We start from the raw sequence: 26,242 nt of genomic DNA, 5'->3' as shown, positions 1-26,242 counted from the left end.
TAATAGATGCTCACCCATAGAAGAGGAGTAAGGCTCGGTGTTTACGAGCATCATGCGCGCACTGACAGATCGATGTGTTTCAACAGATTTAGAATGTATTTGCTGTAGTTTGAATTCGTGTATTAATTTTTTTAATGGATACAAACAGTAGCTACTCATTCAGTCAAGTTCAAAGGGATATGTTTAGTTGTCTTTTGGTATCTCCCTGTTGTACGGCAGGTTCACTTATTTAAGAAAAAGTACTCTTAAGTTGTAAAGAATGTCTGAAGTAAAATAATTTTAAAAGTTAGAATTGAGCAGAGGTTTTCTTTAAAGATTATAAGGTATATTTGAAGTTTTAATTTAAAGTTTGTTTGAATTTTGAGTTTTTTTATAACACGCAGTGGAGGAATAATTAAGGCAAAACAAATGTTTTGGTTAATAAAAAAGTTTTAAAAATAAATTCTTTTTTCTTTACTGTGGAAGTACAGTATAAGAGGACATGTCAGGCATGGGGGGCCTTGCAAAATTGGCCGGAGAAGGAGGGGGGCCCCGGAGTAAAAAAGGTTGGGAACCCCTGTGCTAGAGAGTTAGACTGAGAGTTAAAGGAGAGAGCCTCACCTTGACCGGTTTGGCAGCGCCGGCCGCTCTCGAAGGAGAAGAGGTTGGAGTCGTAGCCATAGCGTCGCAGGCAGAGGTACGGCCACTTAACGGCTTCTCGTTTGCGCGTGTGCAGAATGAGCTCTTCCTCCGTTAACTCCATCACACCCGAGCCCAGCTCATTACCGTCATCGTCCACATTTATCACCTACACACACACGTTTGTTTGAACACAACTTAAAATATATACCTTGAATTTTTTTATGCACAAGCACGAGCAGTCAAAACTTTGGACAAAATTTTTGTTCTTATGATCTAAAAGCTCAAGCTACTTAAATGCCTGAAATTTGTTTACAAGACAAAAAAATGATATTATTTAATGTACATATGTAGGAAAAAAAATATATATATATACATATGCATATATATATATATATATATATATATATATATATATATATATATATATAGATAGATAATGTATTAATATAATTATATATAAATATATATTCTTAATAAATATTTTATAATTATAAATGTTAAATCCTTTAGTCTAGCTTCTACTGAAATGTTTATTAAATTCTATATATATATATATATATATATATATATATATATATATATATATATATATATACACATATTTTGAAGAGAAGATAAGTTTGGATTTATATGAAATAAAATCTATGTATATAATATAGCTTCTGCTTAAATGTTTTTAATATTCTATTTACATTTTTTTATTTTAATTTTTTTACTGAATGATAAATAATTATATAAATAATTTATATTAATATAATAAATGTTAAATCATTTAATATGAACTAATACAATTTACTAATATAATCTAGCTTTTACTGAAATGTTTATTAATTCTATTTAAATTTAAAAAAATATATATAAAATATACAAAAAAAAAAATATATATATATATATATATATATATAAATATCATAATTTATATATATGATATATTTTAAATAAATACACTAATATTAATTATATGATTAACTATTTATTAACATTAAATAATATAATTATATAAAATATATTAATTTAATATATAATTTTAATATACTAATATAATATATCATTTTAATTTCATACTAGTCTAAACTGTCCAAACTTTTGCCTGCAGTGCACAGTAAGCACTTATTAGAGCCCTTAATAATTTTTACACCAGAGATAAGAGAACTTCAGTCTCTGTAACACATGAACTCTGTTAAATGGCTCTTCAGTGCAGTCTGTCTGACAGACAAACACCTTTAGATCAAGAGATACTCACTTTGAATTTGTTGTGATGGTTGTCAGGGATGATCTCTTTATCGGGACAGCTACAGCAGCTCCCCATGGCGCCTTTAACACACCATCGGACCCCTGAGCAAAACATATGAGGGCAATGACAATATGACAGAGAAGTAGCTGAGATGATAGTAGCATTCATCACAGTCCTGTGCTTGCTATAGAAACTCGAGTTTTGTGGGATAATAATACAAAAGAAATCACAGTGGTACGTTGTCAATGTATACGTGTCCCATTTGTGTAGCGTGTGTTTGCTGTGATGGTCCAGCAGAGAGCGCTGCAGTGCTCACCTACATCCAGCCATCAATGATTGCGATCGTCTCCACACACCGCTGTCACAGCTCAACATCACACCTCCAGCACATGTGTGTGTGTGAGGGACACAGATCCACTTCCTGTGGACAAAAACACACACAAAACTACATTAGAGACCCATTCTGATAAATGATTTGGAGTTATTATGCATGTTACATATTGTATTATTTTTTATTACACTATACACACTCCAAAACACAATCAAATATATAAAATAAAATATTAAATATTTATTATTACTATATATTTGACACATCTAATTATTTATATGAATTTAAAATAATATAAAATATAAATAAATAATATAAAATATAATTATTTTATTTTTTGATATTATAATTATATAAAAATAGGTCAAAGATGCACACCATTAGGTATTAAATTTAGGATTAAAAAAAACAAAACATAAAATAAATAAATAAATGAATAAAAAAAGATAAAAGACTGTAAAAATTATTTTACAAGAAAATGCTATTTCAGTCTTTCTGCTTCAAAATGTTGTTTAATTCAGTGTGTTGTTATATTATGTTATACACACTCCAAAACACAATCAAATATATAAAATAAAATATTAAATATTTATTATTACTATATATTTGACACATCTAATTATTTATATGAATTTAAAATAATATAAAATATAAATAAATAATATAAAATATAACTATTTTATTTTATATTATAATTATATAAAATAGGTCAAAGATGCACACCATTAGGTATTAAATTTAGGATTAAAAAAACAAAAATGTAAAAATTTATATAATAATAATAAAAAAGATAAAAGACTGTAAAAATTATTTTACAAGAAAATGCTATTCCAGTCTTTCTGCTTCAAAATGTTGTTTAATTTAATGTGTTGTTATATTATATTATATTATTATATTATATTTTATAATATTTTAAAATAGGTCAAAGATACACACCATTAGGTAATACATTTAGGAATTAAAAAACAAAAATTAACAAGATCTTTCAGATCATCAGTCTTTCTGCTTCAAAATGTTGTTTAATTCAGTGTGTTGTTTGTGGTTTCTTTGCAATTATTTGTAAAATTATTAGCAATTCCTGACTATTTTTTTTCAAAGTAAATTCAATTTTTTTCCCAGTGTAGATCATTTCAAACAAGCAAAAGCAAAGAGCAGATTGTGACTGGAGTCCCACAGCCGCCCTGCACACGTTCATAATTCACGCACACATTTACATGATTTTACCAGAAAAAAAAAGCTGAGAACATCCCATAGTGACTTTGTTTTTTTGACCATTTTCACCAAAACAAAAGAATGCTTTTTGTGTTTTGCACTTGATTTTTCTGCTTACTTGCATCTGATTTCACCTCCTGTAATCAATAACTAGACTCAAAGGTTTGATCATATGTGTTTCTTGTGAGGCTTTTACTTATGTATTCTTGCATTGAAAAACTGGACTAAATGCCTTGATGTACCAAAACTACAAGCATTCACATCAAAGTTAATGTTCAGCCTTTATTTGAAATAGCAACTAAAAAGGCAACAGATGATGTTAAGTATGAATCTGCAGCATGACCTGCAGCTCACTTGATTATGGCCACTCATGAGGATGAAACCTGAATAATTCATGAGCTCCAGTAAAGCTGCTCTAGTTTACAGTTCATCTTCCTGCAGGAAACAAACGGCTCGCTCGTTCGCTCAGATATCAGACATTAGCAGTAAAATTGATTTACTACACTAAAAAATACACTCGAGTTACAAGCAAAATGAACAGTCTGTTAGCCGTCTATATTTAATGAGTGAAGGATGTAGGGCGCAGCGTGGAGGGAATTTCACAGGAAATGTGTCCCACCTGTGCAGGTATGTGGAGGTCATGTGACCACAGCCCACGTCCTGCTCACATTCCATCAGTTTAACATCCATCAACCAGAACAACATTCAGCCGTCAGCCGTAAAACTGACAATAAGATTTGAAGTGAACTTCAATTTCAGTCAAAACAAAGCACACAAGTTCTATAAACTACTTTTATGTTGGTGTTTTGTTGTTTTTTTAGAGTTTAACAGGCGTTCTCATTTATTTTGTATGGTACAATCTATTAAACATTGTACTGTATTGTACTGTATATAATGTAAAAATTATATATTGTGTGTATATACACACACACACACACACAAATACATATACATATAGTAGTCAACAATACCCATTCTTGTCTCAGGACAACTTTGATTATTTTTATCCATTTGAAATGGTGACTACTGTGTGTATATATATCCAAAATACAATTATTTTATATTATAGAATTTTTAAATATTAATATTTAATACTTAGTTTAATAAAATATGTCTTTAAAAAAAAAAAAAAAAAATTATATATATATATTTATATATATATGTGTATATATATATACACACACACACACACACACACACACACACACACACATTAAAGATGTTTATTTTATACACAATTATTAAATATGAATACTATATATTTAAAAAAATGAATACATGTAAATGTATGAATTTTAAAAATAAATAAATTATATAAAATAATAGGTATAATAAATAATACAAGTGAGTTTAGGATACACTGACAATAAAAATAAATAAATAAATAAATTAAATAAATAAATAAATAAATAAATAATAAAAAATAAAAATTGCCACTGATGATGTTTGAAAATGAAGAAATTAAAAACTTAAAAATATTAATATTGTATTTATTATTACCATTACCACTGTTAATAATAATATTTTCTCTTCCTCTTTGGCTAAATAGTAGTATTATTGTTTTATAGTGATATATATATTACAGTAATATATCACAATAGAAATATTTATTTTTTTAAATATTTTTATGTAGTAATAAAAACAATAATAGTACTAATACATTATTATTATTATTATTATTATTAATGAATGAATAAATGACTAAAAAAGTATATTTTCTCTCTTCATTTTTAGTTAAATATTTTTTTTTAATAATAACAACAAGAAATTAAGACTAAAAATATTAATATTTTATTTTTTGTATTAATATTGTAATATTTTTAATACTTAATGTAATATTTATTATTTTTATTTATTCAATATTTAAAACAATTGTTGAACAGTTAAATATCACAATAGAAATATTTCTAATTTTAATATTTTTATTGAAGAAAATACAAAAGAAATACCACTAATTCAGTGTGTTTTGCCAACTGGGAAATTCTCTAGCAATTCCTGGGTGAAGATTCAGGTTTTAGATTGATTGAGTTTGAGTTAATGATGGCAGAATGTTCATCGTTAACCTTTTAATTACTGTAAATGGCAAAGCAGTGTGTAATTCAGCTCAAATGCATGTGGTCAGAGCGCAGACCATCATGTGTGCCTGTCCGTACGGGACGGATTAGCAGCGATCAGTCAGCAGCTCATAGAGATTCACTCATTCCTACTGCATGTTTGGGCAATTATCACCCCACATAACGGGGGCGGTCATGACGAGCCTGCAAAACCCTGCTAAACCACCAGCCTGAGTCATATTACAGCAGCAATCTCAGCTCACAAAGGTCATGTGAGCCGTTTCAACAAATAGGTTGCATGCAAATATATGTTTGTTGCTGCATGCAGCCAATGCAGATTATGCAATGGAAGGTTGTTGAGTTGTTAATCTATATCAAGTCATACTTTAATTATAAAAGCCTGATTTAATTATTCGTAGGGCTGCACAATTAATCAAAATTAAACCAAAATGATTGCAAAGGCTGTGATTTAAATAAATGTGTGTGTGTGTGTGTGTGTGTATATATATATATATATATATATATATATATAATGTAGTATATATTATTATTAAAATATATATTTTTTCCTTTAAAATAAATAATAACTATTACTATTTTTCTTAAGTATTTTACAGTAAACAAAATTTAATTTAATTGTTTAAAATATGCTTATTGGTAATGATAATGATAACAATATTAGTAATACATATCAATGATAACAATTCTTCAATTTCAAAACATAATCTGTTTTTAAATAAATATTATTATTCAATAATTATCTTTTTTAACTTATGCACTCAATTTTTATTTATATAAAAAATGATATTTTCTCTTCATCTTTGGCTAAATATTATTGTTTTATAGTCATATTACCGTGATATGTCATAATAAATATATTTTACAAATATTTTATGTAGTACTAATAATAACAATAATTGTACTTTATTATTATTATTATTATTATTAACAACAACAAAAATAACAATAATATTATTATTTTCTCTCTCTTCATCTTAGTCTAAAAATTATTGTTTTATAGTCCCTACTGATATTACAGTGATATATCACAATATAAATATTTATTTTAATATTTTATGTAGTAATAATAGTAATAACAAAAATGATAATAATACCTTACTATTATTATATTACTGTTATTATTAACAAAAAAAATCTGTCTCTTTTTCTTTGGTTAAATATTATTATTATTATTATTGTTTTATAATCATACTAATATTACAGTGATATATCACAATATAAATATTTATTTTAATATTTTATGTAGTAATAATATTAATAATAATAACAACTATTTTAATAATACATTATTATTATTATTATTATTATTATTATATTACTGTTATTATTACCAAAAAATATTTTCTGTCTCTTTATCTTTGGCTAAATATTATTATTATTATTATTATTATTATTATTATTATTATTATTGTTTTATAGTCATGTTTGGTCAAGACCAAATTGTGCAGCTGATCAAACAAGCACAGCAAACCTGGAGATTATTTTTCATTTTAAATAAAATTTACATTTCAATCTAATTATGATTCCCCCCCCTAAATCATGCTGTCCTAATTACTTGAGCATTTGATTTGTTAGTCAGCGTTTAGTGTGAAGGGCGAGGGTCACGAGACATACATACTACATAGTCAACAAGATGGACGACAAGTGAAACACTTTCACTGAAAACACAGAGGGGAGTGCTGCGGGTGAGATTGCACTCATCTGACTTCATCACCCTCAAACACACACACACACACACACACACACACACCCAGTACTCATGTGTGTGTGTTGCAAAGCGTGCGATGACTGAAGCCACTCTGTCTCTCCCCCGCACAGTGTTCGCATTCCACGGGGCACAGGGTGTGGAAACAGAGGTAGATTTTTTCGTCCGCAAAAATGCCTTTCTATCTGTCTGTGTAGATCTGGGACTCACCCACTCCTCCCGCACCGCTGCCGCTGCTGAGGCTTGTCATACGCCGGCCAATCTGTGACTCACTGCATTTGCATTCTGGGAACGGCGTGGGGTCACTGGAGCACTCCAGTGTTATTCTGTGTTTGTAAAGAATTCTAATAGTATAAACAGCGCGCTGGAAAGAATGAGTCAGGAGACGCTCTTAACCAGCACTTCAGAGCTCGTATTAACAGCCGTCGCATGCGCTTTAGTTTAGCGGCTTGCCAATTTGCTGGTTATTCGCGCTCCGTGGCGTAAATTGATACGTACAGATCTGACAGGTAACTCCACTGTAGCTTCTTTAGTATTTACAGCATCACAAATTCCAGCATTACTACATCTATTTATATCTGCTGAATAAATAAAACTGATGCTAAACAACTGTTATGTAGAGAAAAGGCTGGCTTTTAGTGTCTAGACCGCATGTTCTGGTTTCTAGGGTGTTGCTATCTGGTTGCAAAGATATTCAGAGTGGTTTTTAACTGGATGAATAATATAAATAAAACTGAAATTGCGATATGGATCAGCGTGAAAGCGGTAATCAAATTGCAAAGGCTGTTATTTACACGTGAGCAGCTACAGTAAATGCTAAATTCACAGTAAATGCTGCTTGACACAAACTTGTGGTAAGAAGTGCTGAACTGGCTGTTGTCAACAACAGAAAAGGACTTAAGGACTCTTTTTTGAGTATAGTATATTAATAATGATGATATATTCATTTTGTAATTGTAGTTGTATTGTAAAAAATATTTAATGAAATGATTAAATATTCAATATTTTGTACTTAACTTTATAATACAATAATTATTATTATTATTATTTTGTACTTTTATTTTAATGTTTTCATGTCTTTATTACATTATTACTAAATATTAAAATAATAATAATAATTAATATTGTATTTTTAACAATAATATATTATTAGTATTGTAATTTTACAATTGTATTGCTAAAAAAATATTTACCATTTTACAATAAAAAAATCCTATTTTGTCTTTTTTGCATATTTTAATAATAACATATTAATATTTAATATTTTATTTATTAATAATAATTATTATTAGTATATAATTAAGAATATAAATTAGTATTGCAATTTTAGTTATACTGTAAAATAAAATTATAATTTAATTAAATACTTAGTATTTGTATTTAACATTAACTTACAATAATAATATTTCTTATTGTTTTAATTTTTTTATCTTTATTATATTATTACAAAAACATTCTTATCATTATTACTATTATTATATTAGTAACAATATATTAGTATTGTAATTTTACAGTTGTATTGCTAAATAAAATATTTTATAGAATATTGTATTACAATAAAAAATCCTATTTTGTCTTTATTTTTTGTATATTCAAATATTTTATTTAATAATAATTATCAGTAGTAGTATATAATAAATTTATATTAATATTGCAATTTTACAGTCATATTGTAAAATAAAATTGTCATTTTATTAAATACGTAGTATTTGTATTTACCATTATATTACAATAATATTTCATATTTTAACATTTTATTTAGTATAATTTAGTACAATAATATTTATCAGTAGTAGTAGTAGCAGCATACAAAATAAAATAATTATTTATTTAAATACTTAGTATTTCTATTTAACATTATATTACAATAATATCTTTTGTATGTTGTTTCAATATTTTTTGTATCTTTATTTTAACACTTTATTTAGTAATAATAATAATAATAATATTCTAATTTTACAATTATATTTAATTTTTTTTTAATTATTATTATTGATGTTGTTATAGTCACATTGATATAAATAATTACTTTTTTTGCCAATTTTTGCAGCTTTAAAAACAAACAAAAAAATCTGGAGATTAAAATAATAATAATAACTTAAATTGCCATTTTTTTCTCCAAATTATGTAGCCCTTATTTAAACACTCTGGATCTGAATTACATTGTTTATTTTGGCTGATGTGTTTATCCAAAGCAACTTCATTCAAGCAACGCATTCAGTTCATGCATTCTCTGGGAATCGAACCCATGACCACAGCGTTGCTAGCACTTCGCTCTGTTTGAGCTGCAGGAATGCATTAGTGTGGTGCAAGGATGTTCTGTGAGAGTGATGGTAGAGAGTCATGAGAGCAGGATTAGCATGAACTAACCCCACACCTCTGAACACGCATTCCAGCTCTGGGAAAAAAAAAAAAAAAAAACACACACACACACACACAGTTCCCGACGCTGAAATACACATACGCTCCTTCCCTTCATGCTGGAATGTAAACACCATTTAACGCTGGGCTTTCTTGGGCTTTCTGGGTTTGGAAAAATAGGATGCAGAAATGCATGCTCGCTTTAAAGCGTCTATTTCCAAAGGAGGGCTATAGATATGACAGACAGCTCGTCTCCAACTGGCAATGAATAAGCGCCACGGGCGCACCCACTCATTAGGACAGAGATTTATTTCAACTTTAATGGCTCTGACAGCAAAACCGTCCAGACAGGCATTACACCATGCTGACGGAGGGGAAAAGAGCTGCTGCTCTCACTCAAAACTAGTGTTGCACGATATACCGCTACTGAAAAGGTATCACGATACCCTGCTTTTAAAAACACTATGATGCACTTTGATAAGAGCCGTATAAACACTGTTTATTTAGGGTTTAAAGTGGATGGAATTGCTGGATCCGGTCATAAAAAAAATGTACTGTAAAATGCGGAATATCATGGAATTTGCTTATTTAAATATAAATCCAGCACATTCTGCCTGAATGACGCTCACAGTGTTTTCAGCCTCTGCTTCTCAATATATGAGTTCATAAACACATAAACATAATCTCTAGAACTGCTGTGAGTCACTTCATGAGCATTTTAACCTTTCTTTTGAGAAAAACCATTCTCATGTCATATACAAACAGAAACGTAAAGGCAGCAACCCGTCAAAATAAAAGTTTGATTTAACTTGACAGAAATATTACTCAATGTAATGATAGTGCTACTACTAATAAAAATATGAATAAAACAATATTTGAGGAAGAAACCAGAAAAAATATATTTACCAGAATTTATTTACAGAAAAATTTTAAATACACAAGACAGTATTTCTGAAAAAATTTAATAAAACTATTTAAATGGAATCCAGAAAATTCATGAAAAAACAGATTCACAGAATTTGAGAAAAATAATAAAACGTATTTCATAGGGCCTTAAAATGTCATTTGTGTTAAACTTTTGTGAAATTGCTGTTAAATTGTGTAAGTTTCATGATTTTAATTAATTAGACATGCTTTTTTATTAATATCCTTAATGTAAGCCATTCAAATAGAGTAAAAATAAAATTCAAAACGGAAAAAAACGGATCCAGAAAAAAAAAGGAATTTGGGAAAATTTAACTGGAATTTGGGAATTAAACAAATTTCATAGGGCCCTATTTATTTCATTTGTGTCTTTGTGTTATTGTATTTGTCCTTTAGTTTGTTACTTGCATCGGTGTTCTTATTATCAATAACAAAGATAAAATAACAAAAATGACGACGGTGAAATAAAATTACTCTATCATGAAATAAGATTTGGCATAATCGTTCTAGCTAATTTACCAAAGTTGCAAATATCTCTACATACCTGTAGGCTCAGTAGTTGCTTTTATTAATAGATAAAATAACTATAACCTCCATTTGTATCATCTATTATTTATTTACTTTACCTGTCGTTCTATGTTTTTGTCGTAGTATCGGTTCAGTAGTAGTATAGAGATATTTTATTCAGGTATCGTATCAAAGTCAAAATGTTGGTATCATGACAGCACTACTTAAAACATACAGGAGGATAAATCAGATCTATCGATCACACACTTGTGATTGACTCAAAAATAATATTATTTGACTTTACAGAGTTAAGAGAGGACAAAACGCTTCCCATATATTTTGTTGTTGTTGTCAAAGAGTGTGCATCCAATCAAAATCTATTATTTTCTGTGCAAATTAACCTCTAACTTAGAAGAAGCCACTCAGTTTGACAGATTACAACACCAACATGTGCTTAAAAAAGCATTAACCAATTTATGCATTATAAAAGAGAAAACCACAAACAACACTGATGGGTTACACAACCCGTCTACCATCTTTGCATTGCCCTAGTATTCAATAGCATGATTGATTTTTTTCAGTTGTGCTGTATGATCAGCTGTATGTGTGTAAGCTGCTGTGAGTGTGTGTGGGACGGGTGGGAGGTAGAGAGCTCCTCACCAGTGTCTACACTAATATTGTGAGAGAGAGCGATAGAGTGTGTGAGTTCTTCCTCGCACGGCCCCGTCACCCCGGTAACCCAGCGCTCCCAGTATGGCCAGCTGGTGAACGCTGAGCGACTCGCACACTTCAAACCAGCGCCAGAGTTTACTTTAACTCCCACCAGAAACACAGACGAAGAGAGACGGCGTGTCAGAGCGGGGGAGGAACGTTGGAGATTAGTTTTTAACTCTACTAACTCTGGAGAGGGGAGGAAAAAAGAAAAGTATAAATGGACATTTTACTACTAGGCAGGAATGAAATATTTGCCATTTGTGAGTATTCAAAATGGTTCATGATGTTTGTCATTTACTGTATATTAGTTATGCCGATTCAAAAGGTTTATATTTATAGTTTATTTGCAAACTTAGTTTTTTACCATTTTCAAAAATCACGTTTATTATGTTATCATGCTTTTATTGTGTTTTATTGTGTTGGCTGTATTTTTAGTTAGCTTTACTTAATCAAAATAATTTAACTACAGTATGATTGAGATTAATTGGAATGCACAATGAAATAAAATTGTTAAAATCGTTTCTTGAAATAAAATATACAATAACTGAAAAAAATAAAATAAAATACAACTTATTTTATTTCAGCTAGTTGCCAAGGCATACTTTCCCTATTTCTTTTTGTTTAACTCAAAGTACTAAAATAAATTAAATTAAAATAAAAACTAAGCAAAAAACTGTTACAACATATTTAAAGAAAAAAGAATAAACAAAAATTAAATAATAGTAATAATAAATAAAATACAATAAAATATGAAAAAATATAATAAAATAAAACCAAGTTTATCTCAAAGTACTAATATAAACTAAATAAAAAACTATTAAAACATATTAAAAAAAAAAACAATTAAATAATAATAATAATAATAAAAATATTTCATTAAACATAACACTTAAAGTACCAAAATAAACCAAATAAAAAATATTACAACATATTAATAAAAAATAATAATAATCATAATACATATGAAAAAAAATATAATAAAATAAAACCAAGGTTTCCCATCTCCTTTATTGTAACGTTAATATTACAAAAACAATTTCAGGTCATATTTCACCCTCAACTACACTGAACTAGACCAAAAAATTAAAATAAAAATACATTTGTGCATTTAAAAAAATGACCGATACATTTATTTATTTAGTTAGTTAGTTGCATGTGAGATTATTTTCATAAAATTTTGGATAAACACATTTTCTCCACAAAATATTAATGTGTGCATTGCAGAAATGTGACTTTAACTATCATGAAATTAATGTTACTAAAACATAAACTAAAAAACTTAAACATAGTCTTTATTTATAACACAATTTATGAATATAACCTTAATGTTTTCTTGAAAGCTTTTGAAAGATTTCATCCTGTAAACTGTGTAAATAAATCTTATATAAGGAAAAATATACACTGTACATAAAAAGAAACCTATTTTAAGACTACATCATTTTTATTTTTTGTTGCATCCTAAGATAACTGTCATTAGATTTTAGTTGAATTTGTTAAATGATGAAAAAGAAACGTATTTTAAGACTACTACTTTTTTTTGCATGCTGTTATTATTGCCATAAATTTTAGGTAAACACATTTTCTCCCCAAATTATTAATTTGTGCATTGCATGTCAATTTGAGACAGATGCACTTAACAATCATGAATTATCACAATGCAAAAAATAAATAAATAAATAAATAAAAAATTAGGAAACTTTTCGCATTTTTTCTTGTAAATAAATCTAATACGGGCCTCCAATGAAGGGCTATGATGAAAATGAGGAGCCTCTAGTGAAACTCTGAAATAGTGGCTATTAGCTCTTCACATAGCAAACAAGCTTAAGCTTGTGTGGGAGGCGCAAGATCAGAGAGAGCGAGCGGCTGACCTCACTGCATGATCCTTCTCAAGAGAGGACAAGAGAAGGGGGAGGAGATAGAGAAAGTCCATCTGAAATACAGAAATCAAGCACAGGTCAGTTGAGTCAGAGAGGACACAGAGGCCGGCCGCTGACCCGGGGAGAGTCCAGCAGCGGATCTCAAACTCCCACTCGCTCATTACTTAAAGGGATAGCTCACCCAAAAATTAACATTTAACCATCATTTACCATCCAAAACTGGAGGACTTATCTTAAAGAACCCCAAACATTGACTTTCATTGTAGAAAAAAAATCAAATAAAAATACATTAAAACATCTTTCAAAATATATTCTTTGGTTCCAAAGACAAAGTAACTTAATGGCAGTAATAAAATTAGGGTTAATTTGAGAGGGTGCTCGCTGCAGAGCCATATGGGAGTAGCTGGAGCTCCGGCTCCCCCTCGCTGGAGGTAATGGGTGGAGATAGACACCTAACCTCACCCTAACCCTACCCCTTACCCTATCCCTAAACATAACTCCACCCATTTGTCCACACAGAGGTGGAGCTGGAGGCCATTTGGCTCTGCAGTGAGCAGTACTTGGTTAATTTTCCTGACCGACAACCGCTGCTCGTTATCCGAACATTAACCGTTAACTGATAAAATTAGAATAATAAATTTGTTTAAAATAAAAATAGAATGCACGAGTATCTGTGATGATACATAAATACAAGCAAATGTTTTATTTTAACGTGCAAACAGCAGCATACAGAGCAACAACAAAAACTGCATTCATATACTCAAATTATCACGCATCAGCTGCGCTTCTGACAACAGAGAAAATCTGAATGAAATAAAAAAAAGAATAATATAAATAGGCCTACACTAAATATGTATAAATTAAATAATACCTAATTAAGATGGCAAAACTAAAACACACTGAATCCTTCTATGCGCTTTGAAGAACTGTACCGGTCTTATTCCTCTCGTCGGACATAAAAATATATAGCAGGACAGCCTATCCCTCAGTGTACCTAGTTTTTAACATGTCCACATGCTGTACGGATAGACTGGAACGCTGCATGTTACCTGTTAGATCCGCGACAAAAACCCATCACAAAAATCCTTTCAATTTGCGGTTCGGGTCTTTTCATCCACTGGTCATATGTGGAGAAACGTGTTTTCACAGCGTTCAATAGCCAATCACAGACATGTCTGTTGATTTGTGGCCAATCAGAGGCGACTATGTTACAATCCACTCACCACTCAAAGCGCAGGTTTCAGTTTTGCTGATTTCTACACCTCCGCGAACTCTCTCATAAAAACAAATAAAGTGTAGACATGATGTAAATAAGAGAATAAATGTACAGTGTAAAGGTTATTTTATTACTTTTTATTAACTTTGTGAGGTTGGGATGAACTACAGTAATGTATGAGTGACAGCCTTCCAGTGATTGTAAGGGGAGCGCGCACTTGTTAGACTATAACAAAGTATTCTATAGTCTTTGACTATAATTAATTCAGAATTTGAATACGTTAATTTACGGATTCATTCTCTGGTAACCCAATATCGCCATTGCCATCGTGTTGCATATGCTACTACATCAGTTACACAAACTAAGAGAAGGTAAAGCAGGTGCTTACTCAGCAAAATATGTCTTAACAGCCGCACTCGACACGCTCCCGTGAGTAAACTTTTTTTTTTTCACCATGCAGCAAACGTAAAAAAAATAAAAAATAAAAATAGAAGAAAAAAAAATTAAACCGTTTAACTGATAGTAATAATCGGTTAAAATTCTTACTGTCGGTTAACGGTTAAACGGTCAATATGAGCATCCCTAAATAAAATAAAATAAAACAAAATACTAAAACTCATACTACAATAAAAATAAAATAAATGTCAGTTAAAATTAATTTTACCTAAAATTAAAACCATAAAAAATGCATTATCTACAGTAAAATATTAGCTGAAATAAAATAAAATGTAAAAAAATACATTTATTTCAGCTAGTTTTTATGATTTTAACTAAAATTAAAATAACAACAAAATTAAAACATGTTTCAAAATATATTCTTTTGTTCCAAAGAAGATACATGGTAACTTCATGGCAGTATTATAGTTTAATAAAACTAACATTAAAACAATAAAATAAAATAAAATACTAAAACTCATACTACAATAAAAATAAAATAAATGTTACCTAATATTAAAACCATAAAAAATGCATTATCTAAAATAAAATATTAGCTGAAATAAAATAAAATGTTAAAAATACACTTATTTCAGCTAGTTTTTATGATTTTAACAAAAATAAAACAACATTTTTTTAATTAATTACATTAATTATAAGTTTAATAAAACTAACATTAAAACAATAAAATACTAAAACTCATACTACAATAAAAGTAAAATAAATGTTACATAAAATTAAAACAATAAAAAATGCATTATCTGAAATAAAATAAAACATTAGCTGAAAAAAAAACAACAACACTTATTTCAACTAGTTTTTATAATTTTAACTAAAATTAAAACAACAACAAAATTAAAACATGTTTCAAAGTATATTCTTTTGTTCCAAAGAAGACATAAAGTAACTTCATGGAAGTATTGTAGTTTAATAAAAATATTATTAAAACAATTTAAAAACTGTGAAAAATGCATGATCTGAAATAAAATAAAAAAGTTAGCTGAAATAAAATGTAAAAAAAAAACACTTATTTCAGCTAGTTTTTATGATTTTAACTAAAATTAAAACAATAACAAAAATCCTTAAAATAACTTCACTGAAATAAAAAAAATATATATTATAAAACTTAATCTTATTTGTCAAGACAAAACTTGTTTTCATTTAGTTAACTTATGTGCTAAAATAACTAAAGTGTGTGTGAGTGTGTGTGTGTGTACTATTATAACATATCAATGATACTAAATAAAAACTGCATAGTCAGCAGTAATAAAACTATTAAACTATTAAACTTATTAACCGCAGGAACATTTCCAGACAATTATGTTATTATTCCCATTAATGCATCATACGGTATTAACGAAATTGTTATTGTCAAGTAATAAACACTTAAACTGAGCTCAGCTGTTTATGTGCTTCTCCAAACAAAGACAAGGCGCTTTTCGGATCAAATCGCACACTTAAATCCAACTGAAGGCTGAACGCTGAATACTTCTAGTTGATCGTCGTGTCACTGACTGATTCTGACGATGATTCAGCTCAATTCTTCCAGCACGGCTATTATGATGGACGAATGAAAGAAAAACTGTCGAGCCGCTGTGAGTGTTTTCATAAGAGCTGCGAAGCTATTTCACCGAGCGTCTGAAAAGAACTGGACGGCCTTCAGAACTTTTGCTCCATTATCTGCAGTTCAACACGGCCTCAAAATCAACACATTTCACATTACAGAGAAAGAGAGAGGAAAAAAAACTTTCCGCCATTAAACGAGCATGAACATGATTAGCAGATGATAAAACATGAAGAGAGAACCACATTTTACGTGCTGGATTTAACTGATATTTCTCAATATTATTAAAGGAGTAGTTCACCCAAAAATTACAATTTGCTGAATGTGTTCACCCTCAGGCCATCCAAGATCTAGATGAGATTGTTTCTTCATCAGATTTGGAGAAACACAGCATTGCATCACTTGCTCACAAACGGATCCTCTGCTTTGAATGGGTGCTAGGGCTGCACGATTTGGAGAAAAAATCTAATTACGATTTTTCTGATCAAAATTGCGATTTGCGATTTAAAATGCGATTTACTACTATTTCATAAAAGAGCTACAGGTTTGATATGGTGGTTTTAACAGAACCAAAGAAAGACCAAGCATAATCACAAAGTATGCTACACTGTTCTACTGTTTATTTAAAACCTCTTAAACATTGTTGCCTTTTTTAAAATAAAGTTGTCAGTTATCATGACAAATTAAGAAAATAACTACAGTATCTTAAATAAAATAAAATTAACAATTAAAATTATATAATAAAATATTATTAAAATCTTAAACTTTTAGGAATCCAAACACACTGTAAACAATTTTACATCAGTAAAACACTGATGATAACCTACATTAAGAGACACTTTGTTGGGAAGTTGAGCCGCTGCTCCCGCTCATCTTTTCCAAATGGCGTTAACGTTATTTGCTCAGTACATGCAGTAGAGACCTGCACTCCTACGGGGAGTATAGCGGGACCCGACGCAACCGACTGCGGCACGGGACAAAACTTGATGGACGAGTGCGGCTGTTCGGGACGCGGGAAAATAAAATGATTCGCGGGATCCCCGCAAAATAGAAATATCTAAAAAGCAAAATATTGTTATTCATCTATTGCACAAAAGCAGCAAGAATAACTAGTATACAACTTACAGCTATGATTAGTAAGCACAAGGATAGGCAGTCAGGTGTTTAAGTTAGAATCCACTCACTGCTCAAACATTCTTGCACAGTGCTGAATATTGCGTGCTCGCGAATTAAAACACACGAAGTGTAGACATTGTAAAAGATTCATCGTGCATAATATTCATTGTGTTAGAGCTTTATGAGATCGCATATGAACTGAGATGTCAACTTTAGCTTTGTTTGCTTGCATTCTGCTCTGGATACACACAGTAGCTCATGCTTGCTCTTAATTCTGTTAAGAATAACAGTGGTTTGTGAATGTTGATGCTTAGCCTATATAACAAATATTTTATCGGAGACGTTTATGCTGGGGTTTTTGAAACTTACGAGATGTTACAAAACTGTTTCATGTAAATTCAATTGATGTACTGAAAAAAAACTATATAGGTTACTTTTATGCGGGCAGGAGCGGGACACAAAACATGAATGTCGAGGTAGGAACGGACCGAGATCAACATATTTCTGCGGAGGCGGGACTGAAAAATCCGTCCCGTGCATGTCTCTACATGCAGTGTTAAAATGCCCCCTATTGGTTAACCCTCTGGGCCTCCTCATTAAGGGGTCACACTTGGCTCCCTCGCGGTCAAAAGTGACCGAAGCCTTAAAAAGTAACTTTTTTTTTTCTTCAGGAAAATCAATTAAATATATTTTTGTTCAATAATATTTTGTAATTATTATTTAGAATTTTGAGCATTTTTTATGAATCTATGCAATATTTATACAGTTTTAATGAGCAATTTTTTCCCAGTAGAATTATATTTTATATTATATTTTTTAATTAATTATGTATTTATTATTTTTCAATAAATACAACATTTCACATTAAAATAGATTAAAAGCATTTAAAATCCATTTTTTTAAAGTGAAAATTGCACCATCTAGTGCCATAAAAAATAAAAACTTGTGTAATGCCATGTAAACTCCTGTGTCTCCCTATATACATATATACAGGGGCTTTGGGATTCCTATTGTTTTTTTTCTTTTTACTGTTTCTTCATTTTATTAGGCTTTGCATTTAGAAATATATTCAGACATTCTAAAAGATAAATTTTGGCAAGGTTTAGATATTTTTTTGATTGGATAAATATCAGGTTTTGCATTTTTCTGCTTATTTCTGTGTGTCTGTGTGTGTGTCTGTGTGTGTGTGTGTGCGCGTGTGTGTGCGTGTGTGTGTCAGTTCTGTACTTTTGTTATTTTAGAGTGTCAGTCCTTGCTTGCTGAACACTTCTTTTCAGCACAGTTGCTCATTTGTAGCTTGTATTACCAAAAGATTATCTGAATTATCACATTTTTTCGTATTTCCCATTCATTTCCTATGTCGGTCATTTCTGACCGCGAAGGAGCCAAGTGTGACTATTTTTTTTTTGACCCTTTAACATATCCGAATCATGTCACTGATTTTTTTTTGTACTCACATAGCTAATGCAACAAAAGTCACCAAGCGTCATCTCATTCTGATGAAGCTACGATTTTTAAAAATTCAAAACATAAAATTTTTCGGTCAAAAATGACCGAAGAGGCCCAGAGGGTTAAACTCTGCATCAAACGTAATATAAGCATGAAGACGTAATATGCACTTGAAGTGACCTGTCAAAAACGACTTATATGCTTGTTACCACATTTGATAATAAATCGAAATAATCGCAGCTCTTGCGATTTGAAAATCGCACCCTTTCAAATCGCGATTTCGGTTTAAAAACGATTAATCGTGCAGCCCTAATGGGTGCCATCAGATTGATAGTCCAAACGGTTAATAAAAACATCACAATAATCCACACCACTCCAGTCCATCAGTTTACATCTTGAGAAAACAAATCTGCATGTTTGTAAGAAACAAATCCATCATTAAGACATTTTAACTTTAAAATCCATAATAATGCTCCATAATAAAGTCCATCTTACATCAAAATCCAGTATTTATTTAGGACTGTTTTTACTTGCAAACAGTGTTTGATCTGTGCAGATTTCTCTCCTGATTCAGACCAGACCACTTTTTCACTGGAGGAAGCAATATTATGAATAGAAGACTTGTTTAAAATAATAATAAAAAAGTCTTAATAATGGATTTGTTTCTTATAAACATGCAGCTTTTCTCTTCTCAAGATGTTAATTGATGGATTGTGGATTATTGCGCTGTTTTTCTCAGCTGTTTGGATCAACGGATCCTCTGCAGTGAATGGGTGCCGTCAGAATGAGAGTCCAAACAGCTGATAAAAACATCACAATAATCCACACCACTCCAGTCCATCAGTTAACATCTTGTGAAGCCAAAGCTGCGTGTTTATAAGGGGAAAAAATCATTCATTAAGACCTTTTTTAAAGTTCAAATTGTTGCTTCCAGCTAAAATACGAGTCCAGAATCCATAATAACACTTCCTCCAGTGAGAAAGGCCATCTTAAGTCTATCAAAATCCACCCACATATTTATTTTGGACTGTTTTTGCTTGCAAACAGTGTTTAATCTGTGCATATTTCAGACAACTTTTTCACTGGAGGAAGCAATATTATAAATAGAAAACTTGTTTTTGAAGTTAAAAACATCTTAATGATGGATTTGTTTCTTACAAACACACAGCTTTTCTTCTCAAGACTGGACAGGTGTGGATTACTTATGGATTATCGTGATGTTTTTATCAGCTGTTTGGACTCTCATTCTGACGGCACCCATTCACATCCATTGGTGAGCTAGTGATGTAATGCTACATTTTTCCAAATCTGATGAAGAAACAAACTCATCTACATCTCGGATGGCCTAAATACATTTTAAGCACATTTTCATTTTTCATTTGAAATATGCCTTTTTCTGAGTGAAAATAATTTCAACACCATTTTTTTTCAGTGTGCTTGAAAGAATGGACACCCAACAACTCAAACAAGCTCTCAAGTTGTAAACACACAAATAAAAGCAAACAATCGCACACAATACAAGCCGACCAAACCGAATGCTGATGGGTTTAGACATTTAGGCAACTTAATGCATTCAAAGCATCTTTTCGCTGATAAGAGAGTACATGACGCAAAGTGCGTCAGAGAAAGCGTCAAATGCAATAACGGGAAACCATAAAGGCAGCTCTGCTGAGTCACTGGGCAAACAGGAGAAACACAGTCACCCTGTCGGCACACACACAGATTTGAGAGAGCGCGTGTGTAAACGGACCTGTCTTTACTCTTCTATTTTCCACCTGGATCCCGACATCCATCAGCACGAGGCGGCATTAGTGCCCTCTGCCAAAGCTTTATCCTATGGGTGGTGATGCTCTCGGCCGTCACACCCACAGCTCCTTCACTTTGTGCAATCAAGACTGTATCTACTGCCATGATTCAGGTGTGGTGACCTACAGTACACCACACCCTTTAGAAAAGGGCCTAAGTGAGTGGAATATCTCCAGTTAGGAAGTTTAAAGCAAACTAATACCTACTCCTACACATGCATGGGCTGAATCTATCACTGAATGCATTCAATGTTCAATCGCACAGAGAAAGTGAAGGACACACACAAGCGCTGCATTTCCCAGAAACGACACATTGTCAGGCTTCAGGCGAGCTTCTCGGAAACACACAACCCTTGAGGAACTCAGAGAATCAATGCTGCTGATGAGCATTATGAATCATGCCATGTTAGTTATGATATGTGCTGTAGTTACAGTCATATTAAGCATGCACTGCATTGTTTACACATCTGAAATATTGATATAATGGGATTTAAAGCATTCAAATGCCAGTAAATGTGAATGGAAAAACTCACATATGCCCTCAGTGATCATAATCAGGTTTAACAACTAGTCAAGAGTTAATTATGTGTTTATATTTCAAAACCAAAAATCTGAAATGCCACAAAATGTAACTTCAATGTAATTATATATTAATAACAAGCATGTATGTGGCGTATAATATTAAACTAATCCATGTAGACAAGCATTAAGTGAATTCATATATTTTCAAGTTGCAATTGTCTTTATACTCACACAATATTAGATCTTCAACACTTATCAGGATAAATACACAAACCAATGTAACTTTTCCTACTGAAATAATGTTTATTCTGCTTATTTGAACTAAGCACATCATATTTGTAAGCTTTAATCAGGATGTTTTGATAAACTCCAACGTTAGTTTAACTAAACACACACACACACTCACATCAAAGATGTCATACTTTATTACGTCAGAGGAAAAACTACTTTTAAACTGTTTATATCACATCCAAACTTAAAAAAAATGACATGATACCCAAAGCCTTGGCTGATTCGGATTATATAATAGTTTGCGAAGCTGCTATGCTAATTACCTAGCCAGCTAACAACTAATCACAGCAGAAGAGATTTGATTTATGGAAATATGAGGTAAACGAGTACTTACTATGGTCATATCTCCTCTGGCTGAGTTTAATAAGTGGTCAATAGTGTCGATGAGCGCAGTAAATGAGTGTTTTTCCAGTCAGATGTGTAAAATCTGTTCACGGGACTCATCGCCCGTATCGAACTCCCTCACAGACACCAAAAACAGCGAAACTTTTCCATCTATCCATGTCTCGCAGTCCTGAAATCGGGAAGAAAGGTGGGAAAACGCTTTGAAATGTTATTCCGATGCTGATTGTGAAGTCCGATGTGTTTTCGCAACGCTATCTGTGTTAACAAATGTAATATTTTGGTTGAGCAGCAGCAGAAAGTCAAGACGCTCGAGCAGAATCACTGTAAGATCGCGCAGCTCCGCTCTCACTCTCATCAGGCCCGAGAGAGAAAGAGAGAGAGAGAGAGAGAGATCTGCCCCATTACTACTGCATCCGGGTCGTGTGTGTGTGTATATGTCTATGAGAAACTACAGAAAAACCGCTTAAAACTCATTAGGAATGTAGAGAATTCATAGAACACCCGACTGTAGATGAACAACACTATTCTGTGTCCAGACAAAAAAGTTACTTTCAAAATAGTAAAGTCAAGTAATGTATTATAAAGGTAGTCTGAAATACTCTATATCTGTTTCTATATATATATATATATATTAAAAAAAAATACTAAACAAGAAAAAAACTTGATGAATGGTAATGATTCATTGTCCTATTATGTGCGATATACTATATACTGTATGTGGATCTTCTTTAATCTTTAATATTTTACCTCTTAAAGCTACTGTATCATTGATTAAGTAATAATTTGGAAAAAAGTCTTATTTGGAAAAGTCTTATTTTAGTATTTTAATATCAGAATACAGTAAATAGTAAAGTGGTTATTGTGTAGTTGTACTTTAGCAGCCTCTAGTGGAGGAAAAACTTTCTTACGCATTAAATTTTTTTGAAAAAACTTGAAAAAACTATTACAATACAAATATGTATGAATATTTCTTTAAGGTGTTTTTTAAATAATTAAAAAACATTTTTATACCTGTTTAACAGGTATAAAAATGTTTTTTAATTATTTAAAAAAACACCTTAAAGAAATATTCATACATATTTGTATTTTAATAGTTTTTTCAAGTTATTACACATATATATACATATGTAATATATATATATATATATATGTGTGTGTGTGTGTGTGTATGTATGTATGTATGTATGTATGTGCGTTATATATATATAGTGAAGCCAAAAATATTTTTCATTTTCTATTTTCAACAGTAATTAAATATTCATATATATTTATACACATAGTTTATATTTATACACAAAAATAATTAATTGTTTTTTACAAAAAATCTATAGAAATATAATTGAATTACTGTTGAAAAATGTTTTTGACATTTTATTTCCAACATTCATATATATATTTCTTGTTATTATCAAATATTCTATTTATTGAATATTTCTAATATTATACATAGATATCTTCATAGTGGGCTTTAAGGAATAACATACTGTAAAGCAGCTTGAAACAAAATGTTAAAAAAAATTTGAAAAACATTTTTTGAAAACTGGACAGTAATCAGACAATATTTGTAAAAAAAAAAAAAAAAGTTTTATTCATACAAAAAAAAAAAAAGCCAGTGAGAACTACAAAGGTTCAAAAAGGAAGTCACATGTTGCCACACATTTGCTGTTTTGATCTGGACAATAAAACTGAGCAAAACATAGTTGTTCACTACAAAATGTATTGTCAAAATTACAACCAGAAACCTAAATCGATCAGTCCCACAAAACCACACTGACGAATGCACACTGACGTTGCCGAAGTCCTCAGTGATCCTTCATCTGGTCCTCCTCCTCCAGTCTGCGTATCTCTCCCTTCAGGAAGTTGATGTTTTCTCTGGAGGCTTTCAGGCGCTCCTTCAGCTCTGCGATCTCCAGGCTCGTCTTCTTCTTTGCCGCTTCCACTTTTTCTCGTGTTCGTAACTCCAGCTCTGCAACTGAATATGTAGTTAGCATGATTAGAACAACATTTAACAAAGTTTTCACATGCAGTCCAATAATAGGAGCTGTGAAGGTAAGCGAAGCACTTACACTCGGTCTCGTGTTTGTAAGCACCTAATGTCAGCTGTCTGGTGGTGTTTAGGAGCTGTTGCATCATGGCTGTAGGGTCTTGAAATATCTGTAGAAACCGATTTTAGGGTTTAGGATTGATTGTATTAATACTGTAATGTCATGTTGCGTTGTTCTGATCATATTCGCACCATTTCATCGTAGAACTCGGACACGACAGTCTTCTTCGGCATGGCACTGGAGTCTGACTGGAAGAGCTTCAGCAGATGATACAGTGTGACCTGAAGACAAAAACACAACAACATCAAACCTTTGCTTGTTTTTGATCCATTTAATTCAAAGGTAGACTAATGCAGAGGTTTCAGACTGGTGCTATTTAAATCTATTCATGCTTAAATGTATAGCACTTTTTACAATACAGTGCCATGGAAATGTTCAGAAAAAGTGTTAAATTAATTTTAAATTAACTAATAAACATGTATTAAAACAAACACATTTTATTCAAATAAATATTTAATAAGTACATATATAGATTTGGTTTAAATAAATTGTTTAAAATAATAAGTAAATAAAATTAGATTTTAAAATCAGATAAAATGTATTATTTTAAATAAGAAAAATGTGTAAATAAATAATAAGAATTAATTAATTTATAATTAACTAATAAAATGTATTAAAATGTACAATTTTTATTTAAAAAAATAAATAATAAATATGTAAATTGGACAGAAATAAGTAATTGATTAAAGTTAGATAAAAATATTTAAAAAAGGAGTAAATAAAAATAATAATAAAAACCTAATGCTTTCTATAAGTTGGATACAACAGAAACTATTTTTTTATATAATTTAAAGTAATACAAACTAAATATTTAATGTTGCATTTTTTATTTATTTTAACATACTTTTTTTTTTTTTACTGTTTTAATAGGGTCTTTATACATTAAAATAATACATAGCTGCCTTTTAAATTTTTTGACAGGGGTTCCTTGCATGAGGACGATCACATTTGGACATCTGTAGCATCTAAAAGATTAAAAATCCCTGCAATAACTTACAAATAGAGAAACTAAAGTCATTTAATGCCATTTACCGGTCTCTCATTTGGATCGATGAAGAAGATCTTTATAATGATCTCAAACTCTCCCCATCCAGTCTCTGTAATCTCATACGGAGGCTTTGTAACCACTGAAATAACATGAAAAGTGAGTTAAAAGCGTGATATTTTGATATCATACTATGATAGTGTAAGAGAAAGAGAATAGCACACCTCTTAAAGGATTCCCATAACTTTCATGGAGTTTGAACTGTATTTTTTTGACATAAGCAGACATGTCCTGGAAATAACAGGAAGAGTTAAACATAACACGTTGTCAGTATACTAAATGTTAAATGTATCTTTCATTAAATGAAAAAAAGAGTGAACCTCATTTCTGTAAGGCTTCACATAAACTGTCCACTGATGAGTGTGGCCATCATCTTCTCTTTTCTTTCCAAAATATCTTGCAACGTTTCCAAACACGATAGGTTTCACGATAGTCACTCCCTGAGAATGAAGTTGTCATAATAAATACGTAAATCAACACTGTTATTGTATAAATGTACATCAGCATTAGCATCATGATCGCTACCTACCTTCACCCGTCCCCCCGAATCTGGACCAAATTCAGCCATCCTCTTAAACATAGTACACAAAGAGTGAAGTGTTTTACTCGGGTTGGCTTCTACGAAACAAGAACAGTTTCGAACTGAACTAAATTACTGTATAGAACGGCCATTAAGCACTAAATATGTGTTTCTCTATGAAGAAAGCCTCTGTATGTAACGCTCACAGGAGTCCGTTTTCGGCTGCGAGTCAGAATTTCAAATTAAGAGTCCCACCTTGTGTTTAGTA

At 30.8% G+C, this 26,242-nt stretch overlaps 2 protein-coding genes across 2 annotated transcripts in view; both read right to left on the bottom strand.

Annotated features, from left to right (window-relative positions):
* The window catches only part of LOC141333549 (fibroblast growth factor receptor substrate 2-like), a 30,191-nt gene extending 7,728 nt beyond the window's left edge, over positions 1–22,463 (bottom strand). The window contains exons 1-4 of the mRNA XM_073838585.1: positions 22,294–22,463; positions 2,172–2,276; positions 1,865–1,956; positions 601–787 (exon numbers count right to left, since the gene is read on the bottom strand). Coding sequence (XP_073694686.1) covers positions 601–787; positions 1,865–1,930 — 253 coding nt within the window. The 5' untranslated portion in view covers positions 1,931–1,956; positions 2,172–2,276; positions 22,294–22,463. The remainder of the gene's footprint in view (positions 1–600; positions 788–1,864; positions 1,957–2,171; positions 2,277–22,293) is intronic.
* Positions 22,464–23,922: 1,459 nt separating this feature from the next.
* On the bottom strand, positions 23,923–26,189 carry LOC141333500 (YEATS domain-containing protein 4). The gene is made up of 7 exons (XM_073838521.1): positions 25,984–26,189; positions 25,775–25,894; positions 25,619–25,685; positions 25,442–25,536; positions 24,541–24,630; positions 24,371–24,458; positions 23,923–24,276 (listed from the first exon to the last, which is right to left on the bottom strand). Exons 1-7 carry the CDS (start codon positions 26,032–26,034, stop codon positions 24,107–24,109), a joined length of 681 nt encoding a protein of 226 aa, XP_073694622.1. The 5' UTR covers positions 26,035–26,189; the 3' UTR covers positions 23,923–24,106.
* Between the last annotated feature and the right edge of the window lie 53 nt (positions 26,190–26,242).

The sequence above is a fragment of the Garra rufa genome, chromosome 4 (assembly GCF_049309525.1).
Source record: "Garra rufa chromosome 4, GarRuf1.0, whole genome shotgun sequence".
NCBI lineage: Eukaryota > Metazoa > Chordata > Actinopteri > Cypriniformes > Cyprinidae > Garra > Garra rufa.
Note: the sequence above shows the minus strand (reverse complement) of the source record. Positions and strands in the feature narration are given on the sequence as shown.